Source organism: Pholcus phalangioides, unplaced genomic scaffold, assembly GCF_987345545.1.
Source record: "Pholcus phalangioides strain wild (caught in Gottingen) unplaced genomic scaffold, Ppha-v1.0 ptg000003l_1, whole genome shotgun sequence".
Classification (NCBI taxonomy): Eukaryota; Metazoa; Arthropoda; class Arachnida; order Araneae; family Pholcidae; genus Pholcus; species Pholcus phalangioides.
The window spans coordinates 24942776-24962148 of record NW_028301596.1 but is presented as its reverse complement, the minus strand read 5'-3'; the positions used below and the strand labels follow the sequence as shown (position 1 = coordinate 24962148).

General features: G+C 39.2%; 1 protein-coding gene across 2 annotated transcripts in view; it reads right to left on the bottom strand.

Moving 5' to 3' along the window:
- Ptpmeg (protein tyrosine phosphatase Meg) overlaps positions 1–19373 on the bottom strand; it is a 595691-nt gene that overhangs the window by 142794 nt on the left and 433524 nt on the right. For both annotated transcript variants that reach the window (XM_089247192.1, XM_089247198.1), the window contains one exon: positions 12145–12299. In XM_089247192.1, coding sequence (XP_089103318.1) covers positions 12145–12299 — 155 coding nt within the window. The remainder of the gene's footprint in view (positions 1–12144; positions 12300–19373) is intronic.

Genomic DNA, 19373 nt, shown 5'->3' with positions numbered 1-19373 from the left:
AGACTACAGGTCCACAAGCTTTTGCCCGACTTCGACGGCTTTCCACGGAAAAGTTGAAAGTCGTGCGAAAAGAGTTCGAGTTTATGATGCAACAAAGACTTTGTCAGCCTTCGAAGAGCAGTTGGTCTAGTCCACTCCATCTAGTACCAAAGAAATCTGGTGACTGGAGCCGTGTGAAGACTACAGAGCACTCAACAAAATCACAGTTCCTGATCGTTACCTGATTCCTTTCCTCAAGGATTGCTCTCACATTCTCCACGGAACGACCATATATTCATCAATCGACCTGATTAGAGCGTATCACCAAATTTCAGTGCATGAGCCGGATATTCCGAAAACAGCAATTACTACACCATTTGGACTCTTCGAATTTCCGTATATGACCTACGGATTACGCAATGTACCGCAGACCTTCCAGAGATTCATGAATACGATCCTACAAGGATTGGAATTTGTATTCTGTTATTTAGACGATATCCTGGCATAGGCGTAAACTTATTGAAAATGTTGGGGGGGCTCAGGCTCTAATAGAACCTCGTTTATACGACGCGTCGTATAAATGCGAAAGCAGTACTGAAAAACGAACTTTTTCCGAAAATTACCCCCCCCCCCCCACTTTTTTTTTACAGACGTTTCCGAAAAAAAATTTTGTGAAAATCTGTCGTTTTGATTCAAAATCTTATGCTTGAGAAGAAATATACTTATAATACTATCATAACATTACTGTTGCTAAAGTCTCAAGCAATTTTACGGTATTCATTTCAAGATTTAACAGAAAAAAAAGTGTTATTTAAACGTTGTGTAAAACGTCCTTTACAGAACACCGTTACAAAATTATCGAATGTGGGGGCGACAAAAATCCCAGTTACAGCCCTGGCTATCAGCATACCGTAGCCCGTTCAATAATTATTTCAGTACCTGTCAAAAGCCATTGAACACAGGGCCACAACTAGGGAGGAGCAGGCGGGTCTCGTGCCCCGGGCGCTAGACCGGATGGGGTGCAAATTTCATTCTAAAACCTCTCCTTCAACATTACAAGGGGGGCGTCAAAATGCGCGCTTGCCCCGGGTAACCAAGCATCTAGTTGCAGCCCTGATTGAACCAGTCAATCATCTTAAATTTTATTACTTTTTCAGTAAAAAATATGCATGAGAAACTACAGTCGATCCCGCTTAGTTTTTTCGCTTAGAACGTTTCTTCATGATGGGTTTTTGAAAACCGTAAAACACTGTATTTCAGTGACACGTTTTCACCAATTGAAAAATTATGTGATTCGATTGATAGAAAAGGTGTTTTCCAAAGACTTGGGAGTTCGAATCGAAGTGAAAACGTCGATTAATTGAAGTGTATACAGGCAGGGCCCTGGGTAAAGCAGGAATTAGGAGGCTCTTGCGACAAGAGTCAAAGATGTTAATTGGTCAGTGAATGTATGTTGTTTGAATTTCGGGGGCTCAAAGTTATAAAGGCTTCATTTGCCCATGAAGAAATTAGGCCCTGTATACAGGGATAATGTATAGAAATGTATAGCAACTGAAGCAAAACCTCGTACAAATAAGTAAGGTCAGAAACGTAATAGGGAGATATATACAAAGGGTTCCATTACATTTTCCTAAATACAGTAAAATCTCCACAAATGATCACCTGTACTCAAACACAAATATGCATCAGTGGTCGCCTCTATTCGGCGTAAAATTTCTATGGTGGAGCCCCGTACGCTCTCCTTATATTCATTTATCGAATTTACTGATTTATTTTCTTCGAGTGGGTGCGGAGCCCCCGGGAAGTGTACACGGAGCACCGGTTGAGAACCGCTGCTTCAGTGAAAAGTTCCCAAACTTTTTGTGTTCCATAGCTCTTCTTTAAAAAAAATTTCTTTCTCATTTCTCCCAACTCAAGCCCACCCATAGGATCCTATACTAAACCCATAGCTTCTATCGACCCTTTGGACAATTGCATCGACCCCTTCCCCCAGGGGTCGATATTTCACACTTTGGAAAGCACAGCTTCAGTGGCCATTCTTGGTTATTATACAACTTAATTTAATGAAAGGTCACACCTTTTAATTTTGATTTATTCATTTTTTTTTTTTGCACTATTTATAAATTTGTTATGATTAGTCCTGTTTGTTGCATTTATATAAATTAACCTCTTTTTAGCATTAATGTGTGTATAAATGTATGTAATTGAAGAATTTTCAGAATAAGTGCAAATTTTCAAGTTGTGCGGAAGATTAATTAAATTTTTTTAATTTTTCAAATTAATATTGCTCATAATACAATTAAAAGTTCGTTATAACAACAGCTCACAACCACAAGAAAAGTTTTCGCTGTAACGTAGTTCTCATTATAAACGAATTTTCACGTTTCGCTCTGTAAGGACATAAAATTATTGAAAATTGCTGCTTTATCTGCATTGGGACGTCTTTGAGATCATTTCGTTCTAATACGTCGTATTAACGATTGACGGAACTCTAGTCATGTGAAATTGATTTTTGATCTCAAATCAGTTGATTCTCTAAGAGTATAAGACGTTTTCCATAGAATTTCGTATTATCAAAGCGGTTTAGATGACCAACTGAACAATTAAAAGTCTGAACTTATTACATTCATGCTCACTTCCATGGATTTATGGATCAGGCAACATCGTCTATCGAATCGGAAATTCGACATTTTCAAATAGTTTGGTTGCTCAACTCCAAGGACCTTCTAGCTACATGGACCATACCCGAAGCCCGGGTGCTTTATTTGCTTGTCATTTCTTTTTTTTTCAAGTAAAAAGAAGTAAAATCTCAGGAGAAAAATCCGCCCATTTTTGACATTATTCATGTTTTGTTACTTGTGTGCACGTGTAGTTTGCTTCTTTTTCGAGCAACTTTTTCTTTCTATTAGTGAGCAGCTGCAGTACTAATAACTAGAAATTCCTAAATAAAATACATGTAGAAATCATTTGCATGAGAATGTTTTTGCAAATGAATATGCATCGAGATAAATAGAAAAGATGCATTTAAAAACGCATTTGCGTTTTTTGCTTGGTTATTTGTTCTTTAGCACATATTTTCTCAGTTTTAGTTCATATTTAGCCATTTTTTTAAGTGGAAAATTCGGGCTCTAATTACAGGCGAATCCCGTTTTAACGAATACCGTTACAGCGAAAATATCGTTTTAACGAATGGTTTTCTAATCCCTCTAATAAGTATACATAGGAACAATGCAAACAATCTGAAATTTCTTTATAACGAAGTGTTTTCTCCGGTTTCTTGGAGTTCGTTATAACAGGATATTCGACTGTATAACAATCATTTAATGTATTGTTACCAAAGTGAATGGGACAAGGGCGTAGCCAGAAATTTCGTTCGGCAGGGGGGACCAAAGTGACAGAACAATAGATTTGGTCATCTTTTTCCCTTTTTTCGGTCATTTTCTCACATTTCGGACGAGGGGACCAGACCCCCAAGTCTTCCTCTTCGCTACGCCCTTGGAATGGGACTACCCCTGAGCATGAGCGTACCCAAGAAAACCAATCTATTGGGGGGGGGGACACGGAATTTCTTCCAGAGAATTTTTGAGTTGGTGCCAATTTCCAAAAGCATTTAATTAACAAAATTTATTTGATTGTTGGGGGCGTAGCCTTTGCCCTTGAGCCCCATTCTAGTTTGATCACGGTCCAAGTAAAAATATACTTTCATTCTCTCTCTCTCATTGAAACGAGCACAACTCCGGTCTATCGCCATAGGCAATTTATTCAGATCTAGTCATGCCGTAAATCTGCGTATATCCTCCCAAGATCCCCCAGATCTCATGAATCCCGAAATCCCCTGGGCGGGGTCATGAAAATGACTATATACAAAAAATATATTCAGAACAGTATATGCATCTTTATTTATTCCAGGGTTGGACAAACCCCAAGTGCCAGGTCACCATGGTGACTGGAAAATCTGTATTCGCGCCTAAAATTTTGTATATGTGATTGCTAAATCAGAATCTAGTGATGGCTCAAAATTTTCCGATTTCATAATTGTCTTCCAACATGGAAAGAGCAGAGCCACAACTAGAGAAAGCAGGTAGGTCTGGTGCTCCGGACGCTGGACCAGAATGTGAGTCGAATTCACCCTTTAACTGCTTCTTCTACATGCAAGGGGCGCCAAAATTCCGAATTGCCCCAGATGACAAAGTCTAGTTACGGCCCTGGGAAGGGGTCATCAATTCCCAGAAAGGTTGAAAAAAAGATTATTTAAGATACTTTTCTCGTGAAAAAACCATGCTTGGCTCTTACAAAATTTGGCTGGTGCCTAAATTTTTTAAATGATTTTTGTCGAGCCCTGTATTTATTTATATTTTATGATACAGTGTATATTTCCCTAAAATCAAATTACATGTCACTTATTTAAGATTTATTTTACTCTCATATATTGAGTCATATATCAGGTTTTAAATTAGAAAAATAATAATTTTTTTAGTTGCATAAATTTCTTATTAAAAACTCGATTCAAATATTGTCACTTTTACAAGTACGCAAGCCAAATGGAGTTTAAATTTTTCTTAAATAAATTTTAAATATGATTGAAAAAAATAAACATGGTAAGTTTTATTAATTTATTGATATGTCTAACAGAAAAAAAAGTATTTTATACTACGCCTTTATTGATTATAAGTATTAGAGGGCTGCAAAATCTAGATTGTTTTTGAAGATTCTGAATAAATTATCATTAAAGAAAATGTTTAAAATGCATGAATTTATCAAAAATGTGTAGCTATATTTAATATTGCTTACTTTTTCTGTCAGGAAACTGTGCGGAATCACGAGGAACTTTTCCGTTTTCTTGTAATACAACATGTTTTACTAACAGAAGGTTATACTGTACGTGCACAACCGAATGTGGTCCACACAAACCATAAAATACTGTGGAACTGTCCATCTCAACATTTGTGGGGGGGGGGGGGGGGGGGGGTTCAGTGGAAAAACAAGGAGTTTACTTCAAGTGGCTCCCAAACACAGCTATTCTTATTTTGCAGAATCACCAAACCTCGTCTAGATTTTTCTTCACCACCGTAATCCGTAATTTCTTTATATTCCAATTAGGATAATCTATGTCGGCGTCCTTCACGGATGGCCATCAATTAAGCACAAAAGCTTTTAAAGCCTTGACAGCGGCGTCAAGAAGAATGTAGTTTTCAGGATCAGAAGGGGGTCCCCATATGGACGGATGCCTCCAGGTGACATATTCCCCACATAAGCGACACGCTATACACTCCCCATCCTTCTACTTAGGAAATGGTGATTGTATTCAGTAAACCTGCATTGAAGCAGCCCAAACTGAACCCTATTGAAATGCTCTTTGACAGCTGCAGAAGGTGCGGCCCCTTTATCATGAAAAAAAAAAAAAAATACATGGAATAAAAAGTCCGCCAAAGATCCAGGCTAGAAGCCCTTCTCCAGTATGTGGGAGTCCATGGCCGTGCTTATAGCTCGCTGAGTGCCCCCCCCCCCCCCGGGAAACACGCCACTAGATGCCACAGACGGGCTGTAACTAGGAGTGAAGATCATTTTATTGTCGGGAAAGGGGGGGGAAAGCATCGAAATGCCTCCTTGAGATCGACTGTGATGCCGCAAGATATTTAAAATTTCTAACAGTGCTGCGAACGTAAAACAGGGTATGTAAAACCCCCTCTTTGCGGTCACCGGACCCAGCACTTCCCTGTGAAAAATCGGGGTCCTCGCGAAAGATCTGTCCAAAAGCCCGGTCCAACGAGACAGGATCATTTTAGGTGGAGGGAGGGAAGAGTATGTAATTTTTTCACCCTCTCCCCACTAAAAAAAAACGATCGAAACGATATTTTCGTCTTCCACCCCCCCCCCCCCCCAGAATTAGCAGTCCCCACAAGAATTCCGCCTGTGAAAACTGCCTTCTTCCCTAGTTCCGGCCCTGGCTACCTAAGTGTTGGAGTACTGGAAACAGGGCTGGGGGGAGGGGTCAAATGTCTAGGGTGCCGGACCAGAGGGGGGGGGAACGCAAATTTTCACCTTTTAACCTCTCTTCAACATTTATTGAAATACCGTATTTAAAATTTCTATATAAGAGTGCTGCTAACGTAGATAGTTTGAGAATCCCTGATTTATAAGGAGGAAATTTCATATTCCTAGTATTAGAATGCAGTGGTACCCGGCTCAGGGGGCTTTGAAATTTTCCATTCATTTCTTATTTTCTTTTTTTTTTGTGTTAATTTTATTTTACTATTATTTATTTGATTCCCCTCAAAGGCACCGGAACCTAGGAGTGGAGGATATTTGAGCCCAAAAAATTTTGTAAGACGGTTGAGCCCCCCCCCCCCCCAATAGTTTTTAGAAGAACAATGCAGTGATTCCTCTGTTTCCTGCGTATGTGCTTCATTTCAGGCAGATGGATTTCTACTATTTAAAGAAATTTTTTGTCAAAAAGTTTTTTCTGAGCCAAGTGTGAGAAACATATCCACTCGAATTTTTGGGGGGGCCGAGCCGGCTCTTCTAAAATGTTGGGGGGGGGGGGGGCTCGGGCCCATGGGCCGGATACAAGTTTACGCCTATGTTCTACCCCCACCCCCAGTCAAATTTTGTTATAAAGGGGCTTGAAAAATGTTTCGGCATCGGTCCTCAAGATCTGTTATGAATGGGCATTTAGAATGTGCTTTTTTCCCCAATATTTTTCAAAAAAACATTGGGGGGGGGGGGCCTAAAAGTTATTGGTCCTCCCGCATATACGGGACTCAAGCGTGTACGAAGGAGAGGGAGAATGCATTGCACAATGGTTTTTTTCAGTAATTTACTGGGAGGCTCAGTCCCCTTACAAAATTTATTGCGGGGGGGGGGGGCTCAAATGGCCTCAGCCTCTAGGTTCTGGCACCTATTCTTTATAGAGTGTAATTTATTTCGGTTTCAATATCATTGCTTCCCAATATTCAACCTTCCCCCCTCCCCCCACCATGCATCTTTGGGCTTATTTTCATGTCGGCGCCATGGCCGTCCTCCGGTCGCAGTGAACAAAAGAAGAGACACTCCATCGAGAGACACTCAGTTTTTGCCACAGGCAAAGAAGAAAGAGCCCCCTCAACACCGCAAAGAATCTTCCTCTCAGCCGTGCCTTCTGGCAGTAACCGATGGAGACCGATTGGAACCGATGGAGGGTGCAATTGGGGATTGAACGGCAGGGAAGAAATGAGATAAACGTATTGTCATGGAACAAGAAAGCCAAAGACCATCCAGATTTTTTAAAAGAACTAAAATTTTGTGCAGATTGTTTCCATTAACTAATTCATAATTAGGACAACTTTTGGTTAAAAAAAAAATTTTCATCATTGCAAAATGAATAAGCCATATTCATACGAATTTTTGGGGGGGCTGAGCCGCGTCTTCAAAAATGTTGGGGGGGCTCAGGCCCATGGGCCCTATAGAAGTTTACGCCTATGTATCCTGGTTCCTTCTCCAGACGAGCAAACTCATCTCCAACACTTACATGAAATATTCAATCGACTTGACGAATACGGACTGTGCATAAATGTGTCAAAATGCATATTTGGCGTCCCGACCATAAAATTCTTGGGATATGAAATTAACAAGAATGGACTCAAACCATTATCCGCCAAAGTAGATGCCATCAAGAACTTTATGCAACCCACTTGCGCCGATTTCTGTGCATGTTGAATTTTTACCACCGGTTCATACCTAAGTGTGCAGACCTGCAGACACCACTCACCGCTATGTTGGCAGGGCATGCGAAGCGAAAAACCGCCGGAAACCACTCAATTGGACTAAACAAGCTTCACAAGCCTTCACCAATGTCATGGAAGCACTTTGTAACGCCACTTTGCTCGTTCATCCAAAACCAAACGTGCACATTTCTCTCGTAACAGATGCATAGGACAATGTCATCTGTGCAGTGTTACAGCAAGAACATGAAGGTGTGATCCAACCCCTCAGTTTTTTCTCTCGCACACTCTCCCAGTCTCAAGTAAAATACAGTGCGTATGACAAAGAACTTCTAGCTATTTATAGTGCAGTTAAACATTTCAAATGCCAACTAGAAGGATGTCATTTTACCATTTACAGTGACCATCCTCTATTAATGTATGCCTTCAAACAAGACCCGAACAAAGCTTCGCCTTGACAACTACGGCAATTGAATTATATCGCACAATTTACTACTGATATTAGGTATATTCCCGAAGCAAACAATTTAGTTGCTGACACTTTGGCACGCATCGCAACTATTGCTTCTCCATCACCAATCGACTACGATGCGATTGCCGACTTTCAATGTGATGATGAATTACGTGAACTCCAACAAAGCTCATCATTGAAGATCGTCAAACTGCGTTTGCCGGACAGTAATATAACAAAGCACTTGTTTTGTGGAATTTCTACGGGACACATTCGTCCTTACATTCCAGAATCACACAGAAGACAAGCTTTTGAATCACTCCATATGCTTTCTCATCCAGGTATCAAAGCTACTACCAAGTTGGTTTCTTAACGCTTCATCTGGCGCAACATCAAAAAAGATTTTCAGGCGTGGACTAGAGCATGCATTACACGCCAACGTTCGAAAGTTCACCGACACACTCGTTCCGCTCTGGCAGAATTCAAAGTACCGAACAATAGATTCCAACAAATCAATCTCGACATAGTTGGCCCATTGCCATTATGCCAAGGCTCACGGTACCTCCTAACGATAATTGACAGATATTTCAGATGGATCGAAGCCGCACCTATGCCAGACCAAACTGCCGAAAGTCACCAAAACCTTAATTGCGACCCGGTTTGCCAGATTTGGCATACCACAGAAGATTACCACAGACCAAGGAAGACAGTTTGAGAGTCATCTTTTCCAAACCTTAAGCAGATACCTCGGATTCCAACATCACAAGACGAACACATATCATCCTCAGGCGAATGGACTCGCCGAGAGACAGCACCGATCTCTGAAAGCTGCCTTAAGATGCCGAATCCAATCGCATGCAGCTTGGGTTGATGCTCCTCCTTTAACGCTACTAGGCCTGCGATCCGCAGTGAAAGAAGATTTAGGTTGCTCCTCTGCCGAAATCCTCTATGGATCACCACTGCAACTGCCTGGCAATTACTTCTCCACAATACCAGCCATCAAACAATCTGATTTCGTCCATCAATTTCAAAAACTAATGCGTTCAATGAAACCCATACCTACAATACCTCACGGATCTAAGCCAACATATGTTCCTACATGTCTACAATCTGCATCGCATGTCTTCCTGCGTAACGATGCAGCACACTCTGCCTTGCAACCTACGTATCAAGGCCCATTTCTGGTCAAAAATCGACGAGATAAATTCTTCGACATCGACTTCAACGGGACATCCAGGAGAATCTCATCGATCGGTTGATCCCAGCTTTCTTAAGTGACCAGCACACCCAAGTGCCTTCGACATCGCCCGTCCGTCCAACTAGTACAGTACCAGCAACTGTGACTCGTTCCGGTTGTCATGTCCACTTTCCCGAAAGATACTCGACCACGACATTTCGTTGACACTAGGGGGGGGGGGAGTGTGTAGTGACCTCTACTTGAACTTTTACCGATTGCGAAATAATTATGACGTCGCGCTCTGCAATTTTCTGGTGCAAATGATTGTTACCTAGCAATGCAAGTTGCGATAAAAACAGAATTTTTTCTCTCAGTCGGCAAGCAACCATTGTTATGTGATGTCCTTCATTTCTATTTGTCTGAAACCAAATAAATCCTATTTATTTATTTAAAACTTCTGATTGTTATTATCGATAATGGAGCTCAACAACCGGACCTACAGATAGGCGCCTACACACCGGTGCCCTAGATTGGTGCATTACACAGGTGCCGAAAGGTATATAAGAGAAGACAGGAAGGGATGATTGACATCTCTTATCAGGGCGGGAATGGGAAAGACAACTGCAGATGCCCCGTCAATTAGATTTATTTCCAAAGCTTTACTCCAGTTAGGGCTGGACAAAATAATTTTCCTTTTGACTTTTTTCAGGACATAGTGACCCTCTTTCATGTTGGCAGGTATGTTGCTATCAATTCCAAATATTTTGTGCTACTCTCCGACTGCAATTTAGTAACCAGAAAATTTTAGATGCCGATACCAATTTTTTAGTCAGCATGGTGACCTGGTGCTAGCGATTCATCCAACCCTGACTTAAGCTTCACAATAAAGCTTACTGTTGTTTGTAATAATGCAACATATAGGAACTGAATGGCAAAAAAATATGGATATAGGTGAGCAGTAAAAGTTTGGACGAATCCATTTTAGAAAGCACAAAAATGGGTTATTTTCACAAATCACACAGTATTGTTCAAGGATCGGTGAGGGGTTTACAGCAATAATTACACCCAAATTTCTGGCCCGCAGACTCAACATAGTGCGATGCGAGGATCCGGGTTCGAACCCCACAGTGGTGGTCGGCTGAAGTTGGTTTTCTGTGGTTCCCAACTTCAAGGCGCAAATGCGAGCCGATCTCCCCGTTAAAAAGTCTCGCCACAGAGAGCAACAGTCCTACGACGATAAATCATTCAATCATAACACTTCACTCATAGTTAGAAAAACTAGTGGCAGATGGCAGCACTACACATAACAAGCATTACAGAGAAACAAAAAACTTTCACGTCAGGTTTCACTACACGTACACGCACATTCCCGCATGTACCGATTTGTTGGGGATTCCGGGAGGGGGTGTGTGTGGGCGGGGTGCATGTGTGGTGTAGTAGTAGTAGGTAGGGCCTCCAAAAAATGGCTCTGGGATCCATGATGTTCTTAAGTCAGCCACCTCGGGGCAATTTGCCTGTTGTGGCGTTGTATTTGTATTTATTTGTATTCTGTCTCTAGATTGTCCCATCGTGCAGATCTCTCGGATTCCTCACTAGGGACTTGAAGATGGGTAAAAACTTTAAGGAATTGAGAACAAAGAAATACTTATTTACAGCAAAGCAAATGGAAGTCCTGCTAAACAACAGCAGCCTTCCAAACAAACATCTTCTCACTTTGAAACTAACTGTCCGAGTCCATAGAATCTTGCTCTTTTATTTGAACAATCGCAGGCAACTCATACCTTGCATGCGTTTACAAGTGTTTTCAAATTTCTACCATTTGTAACAATAGAATAGACAAACATATGTTACAGCTGCCTTGTGAAGTATCAGCCATTTTGAGGGTTTTTGATTACTTTTCATTGCAAATTTTACATCTTAGAAATTTTTTCTCTAAAATATATCAAATTTTTGAGGGTCGACTCACACACAGGTTTTATATTTTTTGCTGTTTTGGTGGTCTTTAAGTAAGGGGTCTTCTTACGAATGAATATACAGCAAATAAATTTTAAGAATGCTGTGGAAGTGGCCATACAGAAATGATTGGTGAGTTGTTAAGCATATCTCAAAATATTGAACCCTGGATGGATCTTTTGGGTAATATAGACAATGTTTGTTTTGTGTTGTATTGAGCTTGTGTGTAAAATACATTTCGACTAAATGAAATGAGAAAAATTATCAGAGTGTCTACCATGTCTTTTATTTGAACAATCGCAGGCAACTCATACCTTACCTATAGTGTCTACCAGAGTGTCTTTCATGTACTGAAAGATAAATTTGGGGACTTTCCTTGTTGGCAACCTCCCAGTCTAACATCGAAGGTACCTAATCTTGGTTGCAATCCTGACTGCAACACGATGGCTGCTGTAAGATTAGATGGGAATAACAGTTGCTGTGACCTTTTTAACGTAGCAAGCAAGAGTGCTGAGAGAAAAGTTTTGATTAATTATTAGATCTGCAAGTGTCAATAAAAATTTCCACATAATTTTGATTTTTACATAACTTTATACACAAAGGTATATAAATCAATAGGTATAGAGTATTAGGTATAGACCTATATATATATATCAATAGACACTTTTCTAAATCTTCATGAAGATGCTTCAATTTTTAATTCATGTTTTATGGCTCAAATGCATGTCAACTATGTTTTGTTCTTGCCATCTTGGTGACCAATCTTAATCCAATTTGTAGGGATTTGGTGCTGAAGTCCCAAACAGGAATCTGACTTACCTCATTTTATGACCTTCTCAAGTTGGTAGAGACACTGATTATGGATAATGTTTAATATTATTTACCTCAAACTGGGCAATAATAGCTCCACTTTCCAGCCCTTCACACAATAGCAACATGGATTCAGACAGCATATCTGATCTGGGAACTTTTGATGAAACATGAGGGGCATCAGGAATGTATTGAAAATCTGGTTCTTCAACATCATCTCCCATGTAAACTACAAAAAATCAGCAACCATCAATCAACACAATAGTTTTCAGTTGAGTTTAACATCCACCTTCTGTAAAATAAAAATTTCTATAGTCGGTTCGAGGTTAACTTTACGGTGAAGGGAAAGTAAGAGAGTGTATTCCTTCGCCACAAAATATAGTTCCCATATCTCAGAGGTTTAGGATCATCATTTATGCAGAAAGATTAAATTTTTTCTATGATTTTAAAAAAAAAGCATTTCGAATGCATATTTATTTGTTTAAAATTTTAAAATTGGAAAAAAATATCGGTTATTTACTTATATATGTATATGTGTACTACGAACAGAGAGAGTCGAGACTTCTGAATGTCCAGATGTGTTTGTACTCGACTGCGATGTAAATAGTAAAGTTTAACCAATAGTAATTTTAATAGTAATAAATTTATATAATAAAGTATTGCAAATCAACATGTACAATATAGTGAATCCTTAAACTATACCATTATCAAAAATCCATAGCAACCGCAATAATACTTTGAAGCGATATACTATGCGATATAGACCTGATATTGATCTATCATAGAAGACATAGCTCTACATCCTAAACATGACAGATCTATATCGTGAACGTGGCAAAGATATATATCAGACACATAATATGCTGATATATCAACATATCGGGTGCCTTCATAAATAAAAATTTGGAGGAAATACAAAGTCGAGTGTACAATTTTTTTGTTTGAATAATTTTCACATGAAATTTTGATTTTAATAGGCTTAATTATGTTGATATATGAAAATCATTTCATCAGTTATAATTGAATCATTACTGTGTATGTTTTACATTGCAGATATTGGTATTTTATGAAGAGCAAGAACTCATCCACCGTAACTTTAATTGCCGCTTCATATAATCACACATTATTTTTAATTTGCTCTTGTTTTTGTTGTGTATATATGTGTGTCTTTTTCTTAAAATTATTTAAGATTTTTCTTTGATGTTTTAATTTTTTATCATACATTAAGAATTTTAATTTTTTGTGCTGCATATTTTTTATTTTTTTGTTCTATTAGTATAAATAAAAAATTTTAAGTAAATAATTCATATATTACACAATACATTAATTTGTCTTGTTTTTTTTTTGTATTATGTAAAATTTCCTTAATTATAATATAATTTTTTTATAATCTGCCTCAAGATGATAAATATGTGTCACATTTTTTCATCTGTAATTTTTGTGCCTGCATGAAAATGAATAAATTTTGATTGGAAATACAAGTAAGAACCATTACTTGTAAATTAATGTTATAATAGCAACCTGCACAGAGTGCTGTAGTGGTGGGTTGGTAAGATATGGAGTCAGAGATGGGAAGAGTTCAGGGTACATGGGTTCAAACCCACGAACAGGAAAACTAGACGTTATTTTGCTTGAAAGGGCGCCATCTATTGTCCAAAACTCGAAGTATTTGCATATATCACATTCACGATATAGATCTATTTATCAATGACTGTGCCTTTTTTTAGCCAGAACGATATCGTGGCCCAATATTGAAAACTGAAATTTTACGAAATAGATCTCTATATCTTTGTGCTACTTGGGGTTTTAGTTGTGCAATATTCAATTCCATATGCAAGTTAGCATCCAAAACATTCCTGAAGAATCTGACTTCGAGTCCTCCTCCACCCTCGAATCCAAAATCATCCAATGCTGTTCTGATCACCTTGACATAAATATTTCACCTAGCGAGATAGACCGCTGTCACAGATTAGGTTCCAAAAAGACCCACGGATCCAGACTTAACATAATAAAATTCAACAAATTTAAAATCAAAAGTGAGATTCTAAAAAATGCCTCGAAACTTAAAAACAGCTACATATCTATCTCAGAAGATTTCTCTCTCGATACACGCAAGCTTCGTGGTCAAATTTGGAGAGCCAGTCAAAAATACCGTGACGAAGGCATTAAAGTAAAACTTATCCACAATTTTGCACTCATAAATAATACCAAATATGTCTGGGATCCCGATATTAATGATATCCGTCCCATCTTCCCCGCTCATGCTGCTTCGAACCTTTCTATGCTCTCCCTCTCCTCCCATATTTCCTCGGTACCCCCTTTAGGCTACTCCCCCCGATCAACCCTTCCGTCTACACAACCTCCAAATTAAAAAATAACTTCCAGTTGGGAACTATTAACACTCGCAGCCTGAAAAATAAAACTGATTTTCTAGAATCATTCTTACTCATCCAATATCCCCATTTTCTTGGTGTTACAGAGTCATGGCTAAATAATACAATCTCTAATTCCGAAATTTTGCCACCCGATTACAATGCTTTTCGAAAGGATAGAAACTCTTGGGGGGGCGGGGTCTTACTTATTTTCAAAAATTCTATCCCTTTAACTGAAATTCTATTAGATTCCGAACTCGAAATTGTTGGAGCTGAATGGCTTCAACCCAACTGTCCCCCACTTGCCATCTTTTCTGTCTATTTCCCTCCCTCTCCTGATTTCCACCTTTTTGAACAACTGGAAATTATTCTTGAAAAATTTTATAACACACATTCTATTCTTATCTCCGGAGACTGGAATCTTCCCGGCATTGACTGGAAAAATATGGAATCCCTGTCCGGCAATCACGGAATTAATAACAAAGTCCTAGATATCTTCCTTAAATTTAACTTGGTCCAATCCATTTTTGAACCCACAAGAACCACCCTCTACTCCAGCTCTACCTTAGATCTCATTGCTACCTCCAATCGAATTTCAGTCCTTTCCACCTCCATCTTTGAGGGTTGCTCCGACCATAATATCCCAGTCATTAACTTTTCCCTCCGCCACTCTATCCCATCCTACAAACTCGCCCCTAAACGTAATTTCAACAAGGCAAATTATCCACTTATGCAAAATATTTTTCGCTCTCACTTCAATGATTTCTTATCCATATCCTCTTCTAACAATATCCACACCCTCTGGACCTCTTTTAAATGTATTATAGACAAATGCTTAACTACAGTTCCAATTAAAAATGTTTCTCCTAAGTCTTTTTTTAATCCGTGGATCACCAGAGATATTATTCATTTAAAGAGGTAAATCCGCCGAATCGCCTTCAAATATAAAACCAACAAATCCAATTCACTCAAATCCATAATTTCAGCCTCCACCCGAGACCTCAGAAACCTCATTTCCGTCCAAAAGTCCAGATACCTCTCTCATTCTCTACCCCATTACTTAAAAATCAATCCAACAAAATTCTGGAGTTACCTTAGACCTAAATCTGTTGGTCCCACTTCCCTGAGAAGTTCAAATAAATATACATTTTCTCCTTCAGAGATGGCTACCGAATTCAATTTAGCTTTCTGCTCGGTTTTCTCAATAGACCCCTCTCCTCCCCAATACTCTTTTTTTGATTCTATCCACAACTCACCCCCTATATCCTTCTCCAAACAAGGTATCCTAAAACTTTTGAAAAAACTGAAACCCCATTCTGTTGGCCCTGACGACATCCCAAATTCTATTCTTAAATTCTGTGCTGATGAAGTCGCCGACTATCTTTTAATCGTGTTCAATGTTTCACTAAATTCTGCTACCCTCCCGAACAACTGGAAAATCAATAAAATTATTCCTATCCACAAAACGGGTTCACTTTCCAATCCCCTTAACTTCAGGCCAATAGCAATCACCTCCTCCTGCTGTAAAATCTTCGAGCATATTGTAGCAAAAGAAATCTGTATCCACTTAGACTCCATCAGCTTCTTTTTCCCCAACCAACACGGCTTTAGACAATCTCTCTCTACTACCTCCCAACTGGCCCTCTTCATCCACGACCTCTCTGAAGCCATTGATAAAAACCTATAAACTGATATCGTATTCCTAGATTTCTCTAAAGCCTTTGATAAAGTTCCCCACGATAAACTTCTCCTCAAACTCTCCAGCCTTGGCCTTAACGTTCAATTACTTAATTGGGTGGAGGCTTTCCTAAAACACCGTAAACAGTTTGTTCATTTTAATGATCATAACTCATCATCCGCCTCCGTAAAGTCTGGGACCCCTCAAGGATCGGTCCTCTCCCCGTTACTTTTCCTAATTTATATCAATGACCTTCCTCAATCCCTCAACTGCACCACTAGACTTTTTGCTGATGACTGTGTAATTTACCGTATCATTCACCATCAATCTGATCAAGAACTTCTCCAACATAACCTGGCTTCCATCGCCGACTGGTGTTCCCTATGGCAAATGCAAATGAATATCTCAAAAACGGTTCAAATGAAAGTTACCCGTAAACTTCTTCCTCTTGAATACTCCTACTCCATCAATCATTTACCGTTATCCCAAGTTTCACATATCAAATACCTTGGTGTCATTATTTCAGCCGACCTACGTTGGAACAAACACATCGACTACATTTACCAGAAGTGTCTTAACAAACTTTTCTTCCTCCGCCGCAATCTTAAACACTCTACTCGGGATATCAGACTTCTCTGTTACCAAACTTATATATCCCCCGTCCTCTCCTACGCCGCTGAAATCTGGGACCCTTACACCTCCAGTAATACAGACAAACTTGAATCAATTCAAAATAAATCCGCCCGATTTGTTCACGACTGCTGGTCATCTTTCATTTCTGTGTCCGAACTTAAAAATGAACTTCATCTCCTCCCTCTCTCTACTCTTCGTCTCATTTCTCGATTAACATTGCTTTATAAAATTTTCCATGGTCAGTTCAACATAGATACTTCTGGTATCTTAGCCAAACCATCCTACATCTCTAGAAGACTCGACCATTCCCTTAAAATAAAACCTATTTTTGCTTCCACTGACTGCTTTAAATACAGCTTCTTTCCTCATACCATTGATGAATGGAACAAACTCCCAAGCTCTATTGTTGAATCTCCCTCTATCACTAGTTTTTTATCCAACATCAAACAATATCTTTGTCATTCTCAATCGCATCCTCTTGTATAGGCCCAAGGGCCAACAATATTGTATAAATAAATAAATAGTTGTATTATAGTGTTGCCAAATGTGATTCGCTGATGGTTCTATTCAAATACCAGCTATGCTAGGAAGGGGCACATTTGCTCTTGTCTTCACTGGTTCCAGAGAAGTTCCATTCCGAAGGCTGTAAGCGGAGGTCACCTCTCAATCAGCAACAGGTACTGAAGATTCCGTAGCATGCTTTGGCACCGTTCCAGTTACTCTGCCTTTCCTCCTGCTCGTTGTCTCATGGCCTGACCATTAGCCTGACCAGAATGCCTTCATGAATCTTCCTCTCAAATGAAGTAAACTTGCTGTAGAGGACAGAGATCTGTCTACGTTGTCCTTGGACTCATCAACTCAGGTTTCCTGCTGTACCATACCGCTAGGGGATGGCCAGACTATTCTTGTAAACAAAGCTTTTTTTTCAAACTGAACACAACTCAGGTCTGTCGCCATAGGCAATTTACTACCTCATGAGTTGTGCAAGAAGTATAAATGTGAGTATTAACAGTCTGAGTATGTATCTAGTGTTGTGTATTATTTCTCAGTGCTGCCATCTATATCTCAGAAGTGAAGTGAGTGATGTGTAGTGACTGAATATTTGTACTGTTTGTAGGCCTGTTGCTCTCTGTGGCTAAACTTTTTTATGGGAAGATCGGCTTGCATCTGCGCCTTAAAGTGGGGAACCACAGAAAACCAACTTCAGCCGACCACCACTGTGGTAACAGTGGGGTTCAAACCCAGGTCCCCATGATGTGAATCCGTCACTATGACCACTCTACTACCACAGTGGCAAAACAACCCCAAGAAGGTGCAGAAGTTGGAACCGAGAACAGGTGCAAAAACAGTAGTCAGCCCCCCCCCCAGGGGCAAATCCAGAGTGATGTGTCAGAGGAGGCAATTTTTGCTAGTCATTAGTGTCCCATAAAATACAGGCTGGATTCATTCTACCATATTATCAGATTCTTGGTGTGGTGATCGTCCCCATCGCCCCCAACCTCTTGGTTGGATATCAAGTGACGAAGAAGTCTGAAAAGCTTCTTCTACAATGGGATTACTATTTAACTTGTAAACAAGCATAAAAACCCAACTTGTTTGACTTAATTTTGAGATTTAAAAACATTAAAAAAGCAAAACGTCACACATTTATGCAGGATACTCATCTCAAAAAGGATCTATCTTCTTCATACTTATTTCAATTGAATTTTATGGTACACTGTGTGTATATATAGTGCACTCATCATGTACTGGCTAAACTGATAATAAAAGTGGTTAAATTAAAGTGATATTTCCATATGATTTCTTTTATATGTATAAAACTCGTGAATGTGTGAACTTCATTTGAAATTATCTATTTCAGACCCAGTGCTGAAAAATGGAAGGGGCAGGCAAACACCAGCTAAAACAACGGGCCCTGCAACTTGGGCAAGCCCGTGACTATTCTGAGGCAACTTGGGCGGTGTCCCGAGCCGAATGAGGGGGGGGGGGCGCTTGCAACTCCTTTTTTTCAAATTTCACATTTATTTTATGCTTCCAAAGTTAAATAATGCATAAAACAGTCAAATCTCAATGTTTGTCTTCTAGAGGCCTAAGCCTGTGCAGAGCAACTAATTAAAAGTAAAGATGGAAGAAACAAAAAAATAAAATATCACAAAAGTTAAAATAAAAAATAAAGTTAAATAATAAAATCACTTTGAATAAATTTTTGTAACAATTCAATATTGAAATACATGTTCACATAACATAAGCATTTAATACGATAAAAATTGATATGAGGAAACAACAGGCATATATTGTTAATAATATAATTCACTTCTATAATTGAAAATATACATCAACTCCGAAAAGATGTTCAGTTGTGTATGTACGGTTTGTTACAATTTACCATACACACATACGTTACACTCAGGGGCAGCTCGAGAAAAAAACTCTACCAGAGTGGAATCTATTTTTGGGACCCTGACCTTTCTAATTAAAAAAAAAAACCGTTTGTGTCAATCGCTTCGTTTTGATGCGTTCAAAGGAATAGCGATATTTTATGTCATAACATGTCAAATTTTTTTTGCCCTTTTACCTTGGTGGTGCTCCTAGAGAGGGCAGAAATAATTTCCTCATTTTT